Source organism: Sylvia atricapilla, chromosome 16 (assembly GCF_009819655.1).
Source record: "Sylvia atricapilla isolate bSylAtr1 chromosome 16, bSylAtr1.pri, whole genome shotgun sequence".
In the NCBI taxonomy this organism is placed as follows: Eukaryota; Metazoa; Chordata; class Aves; order Passeriformes; family Sylviidae; genus Sylvia; species Sylvia atricapilla.
In genome coordinates, this window is record NC_089155.1 from 7,701,792 (window position 1) to 7,719,742 (window position 17,951).

General features: G+C 57.4%; 1 protein-coding gene across 1 annotated transcript; it reads right to left on the reverse strand.

Moving 5' to 3' along the window:
• Nucleotides 1–1,801: 1,801 nt before the first annotated feature.
• Nucleotides 1,802–9,330, reverse strand: RSPO4 (R-spondin 4). Its single transcript, XM_066330436.1, has 5 exons — nucleotides 8,815–9,330; nucleotides 5,625–5,813; nucleotides 5,223–5,366; nucleotides 4,947–5,132; nucleotides 1,802–1,996 (listed from the first exon to the last, which is right to left on the reverse strand). Exons 1-5 carry the CDS (start codon nucleotides 8,891–8,893, stop codon nucleotides 1,923–1,925), a joined length of 672 nt encoding a protein of 223 aa, XP_066186533.1. The 5' UTR covers nucleotides 8,894–9,330; the 3' UTR covers nucleotides 1,802–1,922.
• Nucleotides 9,331–17,951: the final 8,621 nt, after the last annotated feature.

Consider the following 17,951-nt stretch of genomic DNA (forward strand, 5'->3'; position numbering starts at 1 on the left):
ACCAGCTATTTATAATGCCAGCGGGAGCCGGGCCTGGATTTCGCTGCTCTGGCCATGGGATGGGCCCGTGGGGACCAGGAGGAGGGCTGTGTCCCAGGCAGAGCTTGGCAGGACACAGCCAGGCTGTGCGTGGGGCTCGGCGTGCCCAGATCCCAGGCTGGGGGGCTGTCGGGGGCTGATGGACTCCAGCCAGAGCTGGGGGTCACCACGTCTGCCAGCCCATGTACTGGGATAGGATCTAGGCTGTGTCCCCCAGGAGGAGACAATCCCGATGGTGGGGACAGGCTGCCAAGGGGATGCCCAAGGATCTTAGCAGAGGGGGATTTTCTCCAACACCCAGAAAAAAACCCTGGTGATTTCCAGTCCTGTGGAATGGCAGTCCCACCGTCACACTTGCAGCTTGCCCCAGTGTTGGCTCAGGCAATGAGCGATGCTGGCGGTATTTTAAATAAAATCTTGGAATAAAATCTTTCCCCAGTACCTCAGTCCTGGGGGGCCAGTGCAGGGTGTCCCCCCACAGGGACCCAAGCTGCAAAGCTGGGGAATGCGGGATTGCACCGTGGCCAAGGCCAACATCCCCCACCCCCTTCGGCAGCAACTTATGGCAGTGGGGAAAACAGGGACGCAGGAGCGATGCCGGGGGTTTAATCCGTTTATTTGTCGTGAAGCGATCGGAGGAGCTGCTCCGGCAGCTTTGTGCCGGCTCTGGGGCTGGCTCGATGCTGACACCCAGCGCTCCCGTCCTGAAGGGTCTGTGCAGCCCCCGCAGCCTTGACACGCCGCGGCCAGCCCCGGCCTGCCCCGGCTCACGCTCAGGGCAGAGACAGGGAGTTCGGACCCTGGCAAACCCCAAATGCAGAGCTGCCTGCGGCTGGGCAGCGGCTGAAGAACACACATGGTTCATATCCCGATAGAGCCCTCTGTGCCTGTGGACACACACAGCGTGGCAGGGAGGGACAGACTGGCACACCTGGGCTCAGCACCCCACGGTCACGCCCTCGGTGATGGCTGGGAGGGGGTTGCCGCTCTGCTTCCAAAACATCCCAGTTTGGGAATGCAGGAGGCAGCAGCATCCCTTGCCCGGGCTTGCACTTGCACTGTGAGTGTCCCTAGACCAAATACAGATGCAGTCACCCCAAATTCCTGTGCCCACATCCAGCTGGGAGAGAAGCTCTTTGAGCCTCTCTGTGAGTCTGAGGACAGTAGGATTTGGCCCATGAGGGTGCTGAGTGCTGGGCTGGCATGGTCCCAAGAAGGGTTGTCAGTTTGGAGGTCCAGCTGCCCTCTGAGTCCCAGGAGAGTAGGATTTGGCCCTTGATTGTGCTGATGGGGATGTTGAGCACCAGGCTGGGCTGCTGTGAGCAATGGCACAGTCCCCAGTGGGGTCCCAACCCCGAGAGTCCTGCTGCTTCCCGTGCCTCTGGCTGAGGATGGGCGACAGTATCCAGCACCTGGAGCAGCTCAGTGGTGCACTGTGCCCCCCAGCACTCCCATAAAATCCGGACCCTGTGGAGCCAGGGCATCTCCCAGCCCTGGGGAACACTATCCAGGCAGGCATCAGCTTCATTAGCAGGGTCCAACCCTGGCCTAACCCCATCCCACCCGTCTGGATGAAGGGAAGGGATGGAGCAGGCTTGGGGAGAGGGAAGACCAGAGGGAAAAAAGAGACACCCCCTCCCCAAGCCCTAGGGCTTTGCTTTGGACATTGCAAATTAGATTTTCTGAAAAGGAAATGTTTTACAGGCCATAAATTGTCTCAAAAGAAAAGGGGGATGGGGAGAGGCAGAGAAAATGGTGCAAATTTTTTTTCTTATTTTTTTTTTTTTTAAGATGGAAAAACAGTGGTGATGTGGCCGGAGCATCATGGCAGGAGCTGGCTGGGAGCTCCTGCCATGGTGCCCCAGCTCCCGTGCTGGTGCCTGCTAGGTGCCCGTGTGCCTTTCTGTCTTCGGCTTCTTCTGCCGCTTTTTGCCTTTATTTTTGGGTTCAGTTTTCTCTGCAACAGAAAAAGGAGGAGAAAAGTAGAGCTCGCTTGCTGGCCAGGCAACATGATCTGACCTGAGTCCCATCCACGGGATGCTGATCCCATATCCTCTCTCAGGACGTTAGTGCTGGACCCAGTTTCTGATTGTGGGGACCCCAGAGCCCTCTCCGGGTCATGAAACAGCAGTGTGGGTCTGGGGGGGGTCCGGGTGTGCTGCTGGCATGGGCAGAGACACACTGGCGTGTTGTCCCCACATCTCCCATGGCTAGACTCTCAGTCCTGGTATCCCAAAATCCCTAGGACTGGGGTGGGACAGCTGAACCCAAGTGGAAGCTCCCTGGAGAAACCCCAGCTTCTCTCCTGAGCAAGGACTGTGGGTGTTGGAGAGGGCCAGTGGCTGCACCAACACCCCAAAGCCAGGGCACAGCCGTGCTCAGCTCTGCCCTGATGTGGGAACCTGCCCACCACCATGGGGCCCAGACAGCCCCTGCGAGGATTTGGGCATGGTGGGAAGCAAGGTGGCTTTGGAATGCATCCTTGCATAGGTGCTAATTCTCTCTCCCTGTGGATGCCCTCCATGTGTCGATTGTCCCTATCCCAGTGGCACAACTGACGTGCTGGTGGAGCCTGGATGCATCCCAGCTAAACCCACTACCAGCTTTCCAGGGTCGGGCTGTTGGGACCCACATCTTTGCTCACCCCGAGAGGCTGCCACACACCCTCCAGCTGGCTGAAGTGTTGGTGCTGAGATGACAAAGAAACAGGGATTCAGAATAAACCCTGGTGTGCCATGGGCTCCAGTGGGAGAGGGAGTCCATGCTACGGATCAGAATGGCTGCCCCAAAAACTGGGCAGCTTTGTCAGTCCTTGGCCCCCAGAGTCCACTCCAGTTAGAGTCACATGGTGGGAGGCTCAGGGGTGTGAGGGGCACAAGGGACCATGACTGTTCCTGGTGCTGCGTGTGCCAGCACTGTTGTCCCCAGTCCCTTCTGAGGGCTCCAGTTCTTGTCCTGCCTGGCTCTAAAACCCTGTTTCTCAGCTCTGATCTCCAGACAGTTGCCACCCACAAAGGAGAGGGCACGGCACGCACGCCAAGCGTCTGGAGAGCGGGACAGACACCCAAGGCAGATTTACAGCAGCGCAAGGGGTTTGTGCCACGGCCAAGCGCGGAGGCTTTTCCCTTCCAGCCGCCTGGATGGCTCAGAAGTGGTGGCACAAATCTCTCATCACACGGTCGGGTTCGGCCGCCTGCCCTGGCTCGCCTGGGTTGGGGGTGTCTCAGATGCATCAAGTGAACTCCTCGTCCTCCTCCAGCATCTGGATCCCATAACCCAGCACTTGGCCAGGCGGGCAGGAGCCTGGGAGCGAGGGCAGATGCATGCTCTGCTGTGGCAGGGACTCTGAACAGCCTGCCCAGGAGTGGGAGACATGGAGGGGCTTCTGTTTCCTGAGGGGGCTGCTTGGGAGACACTCATGGGACAGCTTCTGCTGGACAGGGAACAGGCCTGTCTCTGAAGCTGATCCCAGACAGCAGCCTCAAGAGTAGAGTCCTGCCAATCCCTGAGCCCATCACCGTAGCCTCAGGGCTTCCAGCTTGCAGGAACACAGACAGAGGCAGCAGGCCAAGCACTTTTCTGGGGTTCCAGTGCCTTCCCAGTAACTTCACAGGATGAGGTGCTGAAACACTGGCAACAGCAGTCCTGGCCAGTGGGACCTGCTGTGTGCCAGGCAGGGCAGGGCATGGGCACCGTGCTCCAGGACACAGTGCTCCAGGAGCAGCCTGTCCTCTCAAATTAAATTTCTTGCATCAAACTGTCACCAGCTCTGCGGGTCTGGAGCTGGCACACACCAGCAGGGAGGGGAACATCCTCAAAATTGATGCCACCTGGCACCCCAAAGACGTGAGCTGAGACCTGGGTGGGGAAGGGAATCAGCTCCTCTGCACTGTCAGCAGGAAAATATTACTTATGATTGATGGTGCTGGGATGAAGCCTCTCTCATGGCTCCGTGGCCCTCACCCAGCACGCACGTCCTCTGCTGTTGCCCCCCTTCTTCATCCTTTTCCTCTCCACCCTCGCAGTCCTGACCTCTCTGATCGCTGCCACGCTGGCGGTGCCGGCCAGTTCATCCCACAGCACAGAGTGATCCCGCAGCTCTGAACCGCAACCCTCGGTGGCTCAGATCTGCTGCCAGATCGGTATCTCATGCATCCCCCTTTCTGCCAGTTACTAAGTGGAGATTTATTAGGGTAGCTTCAGTCCAGATGCCTGCATCCAAAAATGACATCAGCCACGTCCCGGTTCCCATCGCCAGCCCTGCACCCGTGCACGCACCGCCTGGACAGACCCTGCAGCGGGTCTGGGGTGTGAAAGGTGGAGAGATCCCTGAGCCAGGGAGCCTCCAGCCTGGGAATGAGGTGGGGGGAAGTGCGGGAGCATGAGTGAACATCTGGCCAGATGAGCCATGGAGAGGGATTGTGCCCTGGAGTCTCCCAAAACGTTAGCCATCAGAAATCTCCTGGGTGATGCCCTCCTGCTCTACGAGAATTCCAGCTTTTGGTGAGCTCAGAAGTTTCTGCAGGAACCTCCCCGTGTGTCTCAACCCTCCTTACCCACAGCTGCAGTACAGAAAGCCTTCCTTCACGTTGTGGCAGGATGGGAGCTGGAGCTCGGCAGCCTCATCCCACCACGGCGGTTCGTGCCAGTGCCCAGCCCAGTCCAGCATGGAAGGGGACATTGGCTTGTCCCAGGCAGTCTCGGAGACTGCCAGGTCAGCCCTAGGGCTGCTCAGCACATGTGCCTGAGATGACGGCTTTGCCCAGAATTTCAAAATGCTTGAGAGATGACAGCATGGCTCTCCGGCCACTGCCAGACCCCTGCTGCCACGGTCCTCCTGCAGCGCCCCTCGGGCTCACTTTGGGGGGACACGAAGCTGTCCCCAGCCCCGGCGGAGTGGTGCTCACCTCCCGGGCAGTGCTTCTTCATGCGGCACCTCCTGGTCTCCTGCAGCGCGGGGCAGGCAGTCCTCTCCTCCCGGGCAGCCTCCGGCACCTCCCGCACCCGCGTTTCCACACCCCACTTGCAGCCGCAGGTGCGGCTCTCGTGAGTACAGGCGCTCCACTCGCTCCACGGCCCCGGCTCGCACGTCTCTGCAGGGGCAGCGACAGAAGGGACTGGTGACCTCTCGGCGCCAGGCACGTCCCCACGGACGGCGGGCACGGGGTGCGGGCGCTGCTTACCTTGGCACTCGCGGGTGCCGGGCTGTGCCGCAGTGCCGGGGGGACACTGCCGAAAACACTGGCCCTTGTACAAGTAAAACTTGTCCTTGCACTTCATGCAGAAGTCTCTGCTGAAGCAGCTCTCGCAGCTGGGCGATCTGCACTCTGCCGGGAGGGACGGGCGCTCAGGGGGACACCCGGGGCACCCGGCACCCCAAAACCTGCGGGGTCCAGGCTGCAGCTCCGGGCAAAGGAAAAGGGGACGAAGCCCCCCCCAACCCTGCCGCCCCTGGATCCAGTGCCACAGGGATGCTGTGGGGAATGAAGCCATCGCCCTTCCCGCAGCACTGGGACCCGCAGGGTGGCGAGGGGAGCAGGGAGCGCCAGTAGGAGCAGGCGGACCCCGGCTGGGGCAGGACCTACTTGTGCATCTGTTGACCTCCAGACCCCGCACACCAAAGTAGCCTGGGGGACAAGTGTGGACGCACATCCCGTACTGGCGGATGCCGTCCCTCCAGATAAGCAGGAAGAGCCGGTGGTGGCAGGTGATGCAGCCGTTGTCCTCAGAGCACAGGACGCAGCCTGTGCAGTTTTCCAGCAGGCTGGCACTCGCTGCGGGGACAAATGGAGAACAGGTGCCGAGGTGGGTCCCAACCCTGTGGCAGCCCCTCTCTGATTCTCCAGGGTGATAGCACTGTCCTGATTCCCTGCAAATGCCACCCCACCTCTCCCTGCTCCTCAAATCCCCACCTCTGTCCACTTTGGCAGCAAAGGGGCACATGGAGCCATCGCTCCCAGCTTATTCATAATTGATGGCCTCCATCACTCCAAGATCCAGACTGAGGGTTTGCCCCACGCCCAGCACTGCCCATGGGTGACAGTCTGAGCCACGTTCCCAAGCTAGCCTTGCCCATCCCGTGGGAAGTGGAACAACCACTGGGTCAGCGGGTAGAAACATGATCTGACCTGGATTAATCAGTTGATGCCTGTTAAGTGTCAGAGGACAAAGGGCATTTTGGATGCACTCAAGAGGAGCTGAGAAAAGGATCTGTCTGTTTGCTCAAGAGCCTCTGCTGCCTCCCTGGCTGCCTGTGCTGTACTCCCAGCCCGTGGGGGGCTGACTTACCCCGAGGTGAGCGACCTCTGTTCCCAGAGACAAGGACAGGGTGCCAACATCCACCAGCCCGCAGAGACACCACCAACTGCTCCTGCTCTCTGAGCCCACGGAAAAGCAGCCTGGAGGGATGCTCCACGGGGGCACTTTGGGAGCTGGGAAGCAGCAAGCTCTGGGGGCTACACATGCCCTCTGTCTTTTTGCAACCCCAGGCTGGCCTGGCATCACAAAAGGGGCCACTGAACTCCTGAATGCAGGCATCCAATACCTTCACCATGCCCGTGTTGGGAACTGTTTGCTTGGCTCTGGCACCACAGCCCGAGTAGCAGTGACAGTGCCAGAAGCGCCAGTACAGCATGCTTGGGACCTGAGCTCTAGAGAACCATAGAATCACAGAATGGTTTGGGCTGGAAAATACCTGCAAGATCATCTCAAACCCCGTGCCATGGGCAGACACACCTTCCACTAGACAAGGTTGCTACAAGCCTGAGCCACCTGCTGGGTGCTGCCTGGCGCAGACATAGACTCAGCCCTGGGAACAATGCCTGGCGCTGGTCCCTGTGACCCCAGAAGCTGCATCAGAAGGGTCCCAAGGCTGTGGAGCTGGGGCAGAGGTGCTGGGGAAGCCAGGGAGATGCCGGCAGAGGATTCTGTCAGAGGATTCTGGTGGGCGATGCCTTGCAGCCCCATGTGCTGGGCCCTGGCACAAGTCAGTCCACAGTGCTGTGGTGCCATGCAGTTGTCCCTAAGCTGGATCATCCCAGTTCCTTCTCTGGGGCACACTGTCTGGAATGGCAGCACTGCCAGGAGCCTTCATTAGAGCTGCGTCTGCTGGGAGCACTAACGAAGCACCTTGGATCCATTAAGTTGTTATGGTCTCTGTTAGATATTTACCAAATGCTGACAACATTTGTGTTCCTGGCTGCAGCTGGAGTGGCTTCCCTGGAGACCCATGGATTTACAAGCCTCTTTCCCTTCCCTAATTCTTTTTGATATTTAGGGGGGAAGTTTTGCTGCTCTCCTTCCACCTCCAGCCAGGGCAAAGAAAGTGGGGAACCCTGGATGGGCTCTGGGGCCTCCTTCCTCTCACTGGCTTTGGAAATAATCCCATGGAGGTGGGAGAAGTGGGATCATTCTCCTCCACTCCACAGTGCTGCTGGCATGGCACACATGTCACTAGGAGTGACACTGGGAGCCACCACAGAGAAAAACAGAATGTGGCTTACTCTGAAACCATGGGTGTGGGGATTAGGGACAAGTGGTGGGTTCATCTCCTCCTGTCCAGTGGTGATGGCAGAGTGCAGGGCTGAGCTGGGATGGGCACTGGGCATGGGGCACAGTGGGTACCTGAGTTGTGCTGGACATGGGTGTGACATCCCCCATCTCTGCCCACCCAGTCCTGCTGGGAACCATGAGACCCTGGGGCACTGGACTGCCCAGACCACAGCTCCTAATGGCAGTAGGGAGCTGCAGAATCTTTCGTAGCTCCTGGACCCTGTGCTGGTTTTCATGTGCAGGTTATCCCAGGGTATATAACATGTCTGGGGTGTGAAGCCACGGCCAGACCCCCAGGCTGGCAAGACCTGAGGCCTTTGGAGCATTTCACTACCCAGCATCAGGCATTGGTAGCTGGAGCCCCTCTTGGTGCTTGGCTGTTTCCCATCAGGGGTGTTTTGGCCACCAGCCTGGCCACCCACATCATCACACACACCTACTGCCTCCGCATGCCTTTAACATGGAACAACTTCAAGGGAAGCTCTCCAGGCCCCAGCTCTGAGAGCCCCGGTCCTGGGAGGTCCTGCCTCTACCCTGGCACATGTTGGACCCAAAACCAAGACATTCCTGGCACAGAGCTGAGAACCAGCCGGATCCACTCCACGCAACCAGCTGGCACTGCCTGGCACTGCCTGGTGAGGGGACATGAGCCAGAGCCCAAGGGAGGGGTGCCTCGCCACAGCCCCAGCACACCCTGCCCTTGCCCAGGCACCAAGCAGTGGCTCAGCTGCTGCCTCTTCCTGGGGAAAGGATGGGACAGGGGACAGTGCCTGCCCTGGCTCTGAGCATCCTTCCAGGAGGTTTTACTCCTAAGGCATTTAGTGTGTTATGCAGAGAAAGAAAATATTGGAGAATCAGCCAATTTTGTGCTATCCTCACTGTGTCTGGCTCTGCTGGGGTTTGCAGAACTGGTCTCAGTGCCAGCCAGTGTCCCTTGTCTCCTGTCAGCCCCAAAGGCAGGGCTGCCACTGGGCAGGCAGCGCTATGGGGCTGTGCTCTGCATCTTCCCACACTGCCAAGCCAGCCCCGTGCCACGCACCCAGAGGGGAGCAGAGATGGTCCCCAAAGGGGCTCATGGGGAGGGGATGGGGGTATGCTGGTTCCTGGCACCTCCAGCCCTGGCTCACAGCTCATTCCTGCTCCGTGCAGGCAGGACAAGCAGCCTGGTGTCACAAAGCCACCCCGCAGGACCCGAACGGGACAAGCCCACTGCGCACACTGTACCTTGCTTCTTCCACCGGTTCTGAGTGAGCATTTCCACGGAGCTGATGAATAACAGCAACATGAATATTATCCACTGCATCTGGGCAGGAATGATGTCGGACAGGGAAGAAATCAAATCATCCAAGCGGCTGGCGGGCTCGGGTCTTGCCAGAGCCGGTGAGGGGTGGTGGGAGGGCGACGAGCGGCTCTGGGCTCACACCATCCCAACCCGAGCTTCGGACACACAGCCACACTTCAGGGCAGCTTGAGCCGGAGACAGTGGGGCAGGCTGGGGCTGTCAGGCCCGGGGAGTGCTCATGGTGTCGGGGAAGTGCCGGCTCCTCCAGGGAGCTCTGCCTTTATAGTCAGTGTCAGCCCCCTCTCCTCACCCTCCCTTTCAAAATAATAATAATCCTTAAAAAAAAAAAAAAAATTTTCCCCCAGCAGCAACAAAGCGACTGGCAAACGCCCTGGCTGGATCCCCCCGGAGCACTCCAGCCACCACCTCGGCTGGGAACCGTCCCGCCGTCCCGCCGCGGTCCGACTGTCCCGCTGCCATCCCAGCGCCGGGGTCACAGAGAAGCCCCCTGCGATTTTGGGGGGGTGGAGCCAGGAGGTGACGCCGCCTGTGCCGGCCCCCCCGGCCCAGCTCCCCCCCGGCTCAGCCCCCGCTCCTTGTCCCCGCAGGGCTGGGGGGGCAGTGACAGCCCCCGGGCAGGGCTGAGCCCCCCGGAGCCGTGCTGGGTCTCCGGCAGCTCCGGCGGCGGCTGTGGGTCTGCCCCGGCTGTCCCCAGGATCGCAGCTGACTCTGATTTTCCGAGCGCTTCTTAACTCACCTCCCTCCGAGCTGCGGGAGCGAAGCTGAGCCGAGACGAGCTGTGCCAAGCTGTTCCAAGCCAGGACGAGCTCACTGAGCTGGTCCGGGCTCCCATGAGGCTGTCCACACCCCTTGTCCCACGCTGTGCACCCCAAAACCCACCCTAGGGGCTGTGCTTGAAGTGGGATGCAGGACAGGAGGAGGACACCTGGCTCGCCAGGTACTCGAGGTGACCTGTAAGTGCAGGTCCCCATCCTGGGAGCTCCATGTGCTCGTCCCATCGTGCCAACCCTGGAACAGTCCGGTGACATCCGAACCAGGCTCCAAGGCCACTGGCCACCAGTGACAGCCCCAGTGACACCACATTCACTCCTGTCATCACCATGCACAAACCAGCACATGCTACCCCTCTCCTCCCCCCAGAGGGGGCACAGAGATGCTTTCTGGGCACACAGGACACTGGGCACACAGTTGTTCACACCTGAGCACCCTGGGGCAGATCATCATCCACCTGCCCCTCCCACACGCCAGCGAGCTGCAGGGCTCCTTCCCACCTCTCTGAGTCTGCATTGCCTGGGAGGGACCAATGGCCTGGGGGCTGCTGAGAACCAGGAAACTCCCTGCACCAGAGTGGACCACCCACGGGGCTGCAGGGGATGTGTCCATCAGTGTCCTGGGGTGTCCAACCATGCCCAGGCACAGTACATTGGGGTTAATCTTCTCTCTACCCTCCTGTTTCCCTTCTCTCCCCCAGCCCCCCTGAGCCTTTCCCCCCACTGCTCCCATCCAGCACTGCTGTGTTCCATTCCTGAAGGGTTAATGATCAGACAACAAAGGAACCATTTCAGACCCCTTTGGCCTCAGCGTAGGAAACCAGGAGTAATAACCGAGGAAACCAGGAGTAATAATGGTTGGGATCACTTTAGGTTTTTTTCCTAATTATGAAATAAATTGTAAAGTTACACATAAAATGCATAAATTACAGCATCTGGCTCAGCCAAAATTTCCACAAACAACCAAACCTGCAGCATGCCATCACCATCAGGAATTCACAAGGGCTGGGGGGCCCATGTAGACATGGGGATGCTGCTGCCATCCCAGCACAGAAAAACAGAGATATGGCAATGGCATTGAGGATATCTGAGTGCCTCCAAATCCTGGCTGCAGGCAGCTGCATTGGTGTGGACGGCTGTGACCGAGATGAGATGCAGGTGCTGCAGGGCAAGGAGCTTCCACAAGTCCTGTTGGGTGCCAGCCCAGCTGCCCTGGAGCAGATAGGGAATTTCCTTGTCCAGACCTGGAAGGCAAACACTGGGCAAGGGCCAGGGAAGCACCTCATTCCTGGTCACGCTCTTTGGCTGCTGGCATGGGTGAGTGGATGTCGGCACAAGCCTTGCCAGGGTGACCTGTCACAGGAGGACGCACTAGTTAGACAGCTCTCGTTAGTGCTGGATCCTGGGGGCACCACATGGCTATTGCTCAGCCCATCCCCAGCTGTTTGGGATCACGGGGGATTTGCCAAGGGCGGCAAAGCCACTGTCCCAATGCCCCTGCTGCTGTGTGCCAGGCATCCCTGAGACAGAAGAGAAATACACACCTTTCCCTTAATTTGTCTGTTCACGACAAATCCAAGTGTCGGTGGGAGGAGAGGTGGTGTCTGCTGTTTAACTGGGCACCTGGCAGCCCTCTGTTGTGCTGGGAGGGGCTTGGGGGGGCTGCGGGGAGGGGGAAGCAGAGCTGAGGATGCCAGGGCAGCACCCGCGGTGACTCAGGGATGATGTCGGCGAGAAGCGAGGCTGAGCCGCGGGTGCCGCTGGCAGCTCCCGGCTGCTCACGCAGCCCCGCTCCACGCCAGCACAGAGGGAATGAAATGTTCCTCCTCCGTCTTCCAAAGCAGAAGGGAGAAAGTGTCCAGAAAGATAATTTGGAAAGTTTGTTTGACACTTGAGCACACTTTCATCTTCGGAAAAATCTTGGTGACCTTCCAAAGCTGCACCGCCTGCTTCCCGGCACGGCAGGCGCCCCAGGGCACACGCCCGTGGCACCATCCCAGTGGCTGCTTTCGGGATGCTCAGGGCTCTGGAGGGGACAGTGTGGTCCCGCCGGGCCCACAGGTCAGCAGGGATGCGGTCACAGAGGTGGTGGCACAGGGATGCAGGCGCAGGGATGCAGGCGCAGGGATGCAGGTGCAGGGATGCTCCTAGCAAAGGTAATAAAGTGAATATTAAATATCTGGAGCTGGCTAGCAGCAGGAGACAGGAAGGGGCAGGGGGATGGAGGGAGCTCCTGGATGAGGGCAGGGTTTTCTCCACAGGTGCCACGAGCTCTGAGCAGCCCCGAGGGCTGGGAGGGATCTTCCCCAGTGCATCCCAGGCGATGAATGTGGGTTTGATCAGGGGAGGGTTTGAGCGGATGGTAGTGGATAAGGAAGAAAAATATTTGGCATTCCTCTCCCATCATAACAAGCCCAGATGCTTGGACGGTGGCAGCCCACTTCCCACAGGAATGGAAAGTCACAGCTTCTCTCGCGCCAGTTCAGCAGAGGCCCTTTCCCTGCTCTTATGAAATGCCAGCTCCACCTCACGCCGCACCGCAGCCCTCACTGGCATCCCGTGACACGGCTCCCTCCATCACCCGGGTCCCTGGCGGTGGCACTGCCCATGACCCCGTTCCAGGAGAGGCAGAGCTCAGAGCATGGAAATGTGCTGGGAAAGACCAAGTAACAGATTTACAGCTGATGTGGCTGGTGCTTCTTCCCACATGTTGGGAATACCTGGACAAGCACAGCCCTGCAAGGGGGGAGTGCTCTGGGGAGGCTGATGCCGTGGGAAGCATTAATAGGAAGCAGCTCCTGTCTGGTCAGAGCTGGTAGGAGCAACTCCAGCCTCCGGCAGCCCAGCTCATCACCTCCCATGTCAGCACAAAGCCAGCGAGGTCTGTCACTTCTGGGGTGCCATCAGCTCTCCCAGATGAGAAGGAAGGCATGAAGATGGCTGATTTTAGTGCTCACACTGTCAAGTGCAGCACGCTCATGGCACATTTGCTCTCCCCTCCTCCTCCTCCTCTTCCTCCTTTCTCTTCTCCTTTTCCTTCTTCTCCTCCTCATGCCACACTCCTGGGTTTGTGCCACCCGCTATTCCTGCTGTTCTCAGGGAATGTAGCATCCGAAGAGGCTTAAGATTTGCCATAAATCAAATCCTTCATCCCAGAGTGAGCTCTGGAGCTCCATCTCTCCTCTTGGCTCCTCTGGCTTACTCCAGTCCTGGATGCCAGCGTGGCTGCACAGCCCTCAAGTGCTCCAGCTGCCAAAACAGGAGCAAAGCCCAAAGAGGGAATTGGCATCAAGTGGCGCTGAAGGCCGAGGGGCAGCAAGGGTAGGACAGGGAGCCGGTACGAAAGGGAAGATGAGCAGTGAGATGGGAGGGAAGGTTTGGTGTCGAAACTGAATTCCTGGTCCATGTCAGCAGAGAAGATTTCCAGTGTTTATTTTATCTCTTTAGTTGAGCCCCTTTGAGGCAGAATATATTAAATGGCCTGACTTTATATAATGGAAATAATTGAAACAATACTCCTGCTTCCAGCCGCAACGTGCCGTGATTTCAGCCAAGAGTGGCCAGCCTCCTCGAGGTGGTGGGGACAGCCGCCGCCGCCGCTGGCGCTTGTTCACTGGTTATTGTTGACACATGTCAGCGTCGCCTTCCAATTTCCGTCCAGCTGTCAGAGCAGGGGGAACACCCGGCGGCTGGCGCGGGGTGGGCTCAGCGCCGGCCAGCGCCGACGGGCGACGGGAAGGACGGCATCCCCACGCCGGGCTCCTCCGGTCTGCGGGGCTGGTGGTGATGGCTGAGCTGGGATTTCCCAAGGGGAGGTGGAGTATGGGCAGTGCTCTCAGGTAGCCAGGAGGATGAGGATGGTGGAGTGTGGAGGACCTTGGGAGGATGGAGGATGTGCTTGCTCGCTGCATGGACTGTTAAACTGTGACCTTGGTATTCGCTGGAGAAGGTGAAAGGAGGAGATGGATGTGAAGGCTGGGGGTTGTTGAAGGTTTTATCCAACTCTGCCCCAGCGGTGGGTGACACAGGGGCAGCGAAAGGCCCCCAGCCTCAGCATCTCAATGGGAAAGCATTGCACCAAGCACCATCCTTGAAGCCAACATCAATCTCCATCCCATGTGAGCCACTGAAACTCTGTCACTGAAAATTTGTCATTGCTTCTTGAGCGGAGCTGAATGGATGAAACAAACAAACATGGTGGCGAGGAGTCACCAACATTGAGCCAGGCCATAACCAATTCCCACTTGTGGGCACTGCAGGGTTCCTGGGAAGAGCTGGCAGGAGGTGATGGTAAGAGCAACAGCAGGCAAGGTCTTTGAGGAATGGAGACATGAAAAGTGCTCCAGAATCTCTTCCCGCCATTGTAGCCACTACCCCTGGCCGTGCACAATGGGGGCTCAGGAAAGGTTTCTCCAAGGAAAGACAGGAGAAAGGACTTGCAGTGCAGGACAGGGAGCCTGAGGTTTGGGGCTGCTGGACTGCAAATTCCTTTGCTGTAGGGAGCTGGAATTCCCCAGATGAGTCGGGTGCTGCTACTGTGTCAAACAGGACTCCTCAGCCTGGGCACAGCCTGCTCTCCCAGCAAAGCCAAAGCATCAGTGACCATGGAGCATTTTCCTCTGTGCCAGATGTGACTATCAGCTGCCTCTGCCTTCCCTGCAATGAAAATCATGTGTTTGTTACTGGAAGGAGCAAGGCAGCGGCATTTTAGTATCTGGCCCTCTTCTATTCTCCTAAGAACCATATATGCCAAATTCAATTTTTTTTTTTAAATATTTGGATTATTTAAGGAAACTATTTAGAAAGACAGATGGAAGTATCAGTCAGATGGATGTTCCTGGCTCCACGTGAGACAGCACTCAGAAGTCCCATTCTTTTTCAAATAATTTTAATGTGACTACATGGTTCCCTCTTGCACATCATTCCCCAGGAGGGTAAATCCTTTGACTCTGGTGGATGACTCTCACCAGCTGGAATTCAGCAGAAGACAAAGGCTTTGGGCAGGCTGCTGGCTGGGGATGGGGAAATTCCCCCTGCCCCCCCTCCTCCTTCCCCCACAGCCACAGAGACCAGGGAGGACTGTGTAAGCAGCCACTGCAGTCGTGGCTCTGGTGGCCATGAGCTGCTCTGCCCATGACTTGCCCTGCCCATGCCCTGCAGCAGCTGCAGCTCTCAGTGCATGTGCTCCCAGTCAGGGGATGTGGTGAGAGGTTGAGGTGACCCTGGGCAGTGGAAGGCAAGCAGGGTGCCCATCTGTGTGCCCTCAGGAAGGAAAACATGGGATGTGTGGCTGCACCTCAACTTGTGCCAGGGCTGAGAGCCTGATGTTGGTGCTGGCATCACTCAGCTGGGACTCGGCCACCAAAGGCTGTGACGGTGTCTCTGTCTCACAGTTTACTTTCGTGCCATTTTGCTGATAATCCAACCCATGTCTCAGCTCTGGAAACTGCCCTGGATCCTCTGGTTGCAGCTCAACTTGGACTTTTGCAGCATCCCAACCCTCACGGACCCCTCTTGGCAGCAGGATGTGATCATTCCGTGACAAAAGCCAGCGGCTCCTCAGCTCCTGCCTGCCCTGGCCAAAGCTGCAGGGATGTGCTCATGCTTTGGACACCAAGCCAGGAGGAAACAGCGTGTCTAGGAGCTTGTCCTTTGATGGACCCTGCTGTGCTGGCACGGGGTTGGGAAACACCCAATTTAAGTTCATGGTCCACAGGAACTGGAATTTGGTTCTCCCACAGGGACATGGGTCCCTCCTCACTCTCCCAGCCTCAGGATCCATCCTCAGTCCTGCTGACATCCCAACTCCTGACTCTGCCCCTGGGTCTCTAGGGCACTGCCTCCCATCCCTCACCTCCAGAAAAATCCAGGGACGTGGCACAGCACGGCCAGCCTGGACTATGGTCGCCAGCCTGGACTATGATCACCAGCCCTGCTGTGGCTGCCAGCACCCCAGGGCCGGCGGCCGTGTGCCACGGTGACTTATAAAGGCTTTTTTTCAGAATTAATAACAGGAGGAACACAAACTTTAATATTTCTGAAGTGAAAATGGAGTGATAATTGTATTTAGTCGACATTCAGGAAAATTATTACCACCTGGCAGCCCCATTTGTGGCTGACGTCAAAAGAGCACCATAAACCACCATTACTTTGGAGAACACCAGGGGGAAAAAAAGGAAAAGAGCAGAATTTGTGACCTTTGTATTAAAAAATCCAGGATCGGGAGTATCCTGGAGTGCTGGACAGAGCAGGTCCCCAGAGCCTGTTTGCCATCAGGAATTTGACTAACACTCAGGAGTGTCAGCAGATATGGTCCTCAGAGGTTGAAGAAAAAGACAGGGAGAAGAATGTTCCCTGCTCCTTTTTATTTTTTTCAGTGTTTTATATCCTGTTTATACCACTAACAAATTCAATTTTCAGGAACTGGAATAAAGACAAAGCCTGAGCTGTTTAAAATGGGTTGTGGGCAGCTCCTGCTCGAAGCTTACAGAGGAGGTTCATCACCCCAAAAGCACCAAATTGCAGGAGTGGTGAGGAAAGGGGGTTGGGGTGGGACAGTCGAGCTGAAGCAGTGATGAAGAAGGTGCCAGTAGGGTCCCCTGAGCCTCATGCCCACTTCTGAGTGTCTGTGCTGCTGCAGTTGGAGGAGGGATACAGGGACACGGTCTCCAAATGGTCCCCAGTGCCATGGCCAGGCACAAAGCCGTGGCAGCAGGATCTGGCTCATGGAAAGAATTCTTCACTTGGGAATTTGAACAAAAAAGATTAAATGAAGTAAAAAATGCACGCCGGACTATGAAAGCAGAAAAAGAACATTTCCAAATATCCCCAGCCTCCTCTGCACCCCGCACGCACTCCAGGCGCTCTCAGCTGCCACCTCTCCTTCCCAGTGCAGTTTGGGGGTTCATGGCTCCCCACCACAGGGCAGAGCTCTGTCCCGGCTCTGAGGCAACCACAACAGGGAGAGACATCATGACCTGGTGCTCTCAGCTCTTTCCATCCATCCCCACTCTTCCCTGGCTGTCTGGGAGGCTCCCAACAGAACCAACACGGCCATCCATTGCAGTAGGGAACTTCCAGCACCCTCCTGCAGGCGGAAGGTCTGTCCTGCAGAGGTCCCAACCCTGCTCTGGGGTGCAAAGGGCAATTCCAGTCCCAAGAGAACTGATGCTGCTCAGAGTTCCCCCGGAGACAGGGAATAAACCTGCATCGGTTCTTTGCAGGAGGAGAGAGATTCCTGTGTAATATTCCAGGAACAGGGGTTGTAATATTCCAGGAACAGGGGTCTTGCAAGGATCACAGCAGTGCTTGCCATGGATGGGGATTTCCAGGGTCCTGGCATAGCAGTGCTTTCCCACTGTGGGCCTGGAGCAGGGCTGCTTCCAGACATCATACTGAGGAAAGACCTCATCATACTGTGATGAGTGATGTGTGGCATGCCCTCCCCAGGTGCAAAATGCCTCCTCCCTTAGGAAAAAGGGGTAATTAAAGGCTACTGATGTTTTGAGCTGTTTAACAATGCTGGTTTGTTAATTTGAGCCCTCCTGGAAGACCACACAACAATCCCTGTGCTCCCACACTCTCCCAGACAGTCTGACAGAAGCAGGGCCAGCAATGGTTCCATCAGCCAAACCAGTTCTGGCTCCAGTGCTCCCAGTTCCAGTGGAGCCATGGGGATGTCTGTCTATCCCCACATGGGGATGAGCCCCAGCTCTGCCGACAGTGGCAGGGCTGGGAGCACCTGGGTTTGCAGCAGGTTTGGAGTGTCCTCATCCTTGGCCATCCCGATGGCATCTCACTGAGCCTCAACCAAGCAACTGGAGATCACCAAGACCACAAACAAACAGCATTTGATTAGATTATTTTTTAACATATTTTTTTCCTGACAAAACAAAGAGAATAGGAGAATTCGTATTTCCTGTTCATGTGAAAGGAATTTGGCAGCATGTGGTGGGGGAAAGCAATGCTGGTGGCCTGAAGAACCCACCACCTTGTGACTCTAGGGACAAAGAGGAGCGCGGAGGTGGCTGGCAGAGAGGCTCCACACCCAGACACCTGCATAGGCTGGAGCAGGGAGCCCTTGCCAAGGCTGCAGCTCCCTAAACCTGGGTGTTGGGAAGAGGCAGGATGGTGTGACCAGGCCAGGCTCAAGTCCCAGTGCTGCCAAGGTCTGAATGTCTCATCAAAGTGGCAGCCACTCCCAGCCAAGGCTTCAGGAAGGAATTTCAGAAAGTTCTTGGTGTGGCCTCTCTTTTCCTAGAACAGATCAAAAGCTGGGATCTGCTCAG

Coding starts and splice junctions, on each gene's coding strand:
- RSPO4 (XM_066330436.1), bottom strand. CDS start 8,893: ATGCAGTGGATAATATTCATGTTGCTGTTATTCATCAGCTCCGTGGAA. Junction 5,367..5,624: donor GGAGGTCAACAGATGCACAA/GTAGGTCCTGCC, acceptor CCCTCCCGGCAG/AGTGCAGATCGCCCAGCTGC. Junction 1,997..4,946: donor GAAGAAGCACTGCCCGGGAG/GTGAGCACCACT, acceptor TTTCTGTTGCAG/AGAAAACTGAACCCAAAAAT.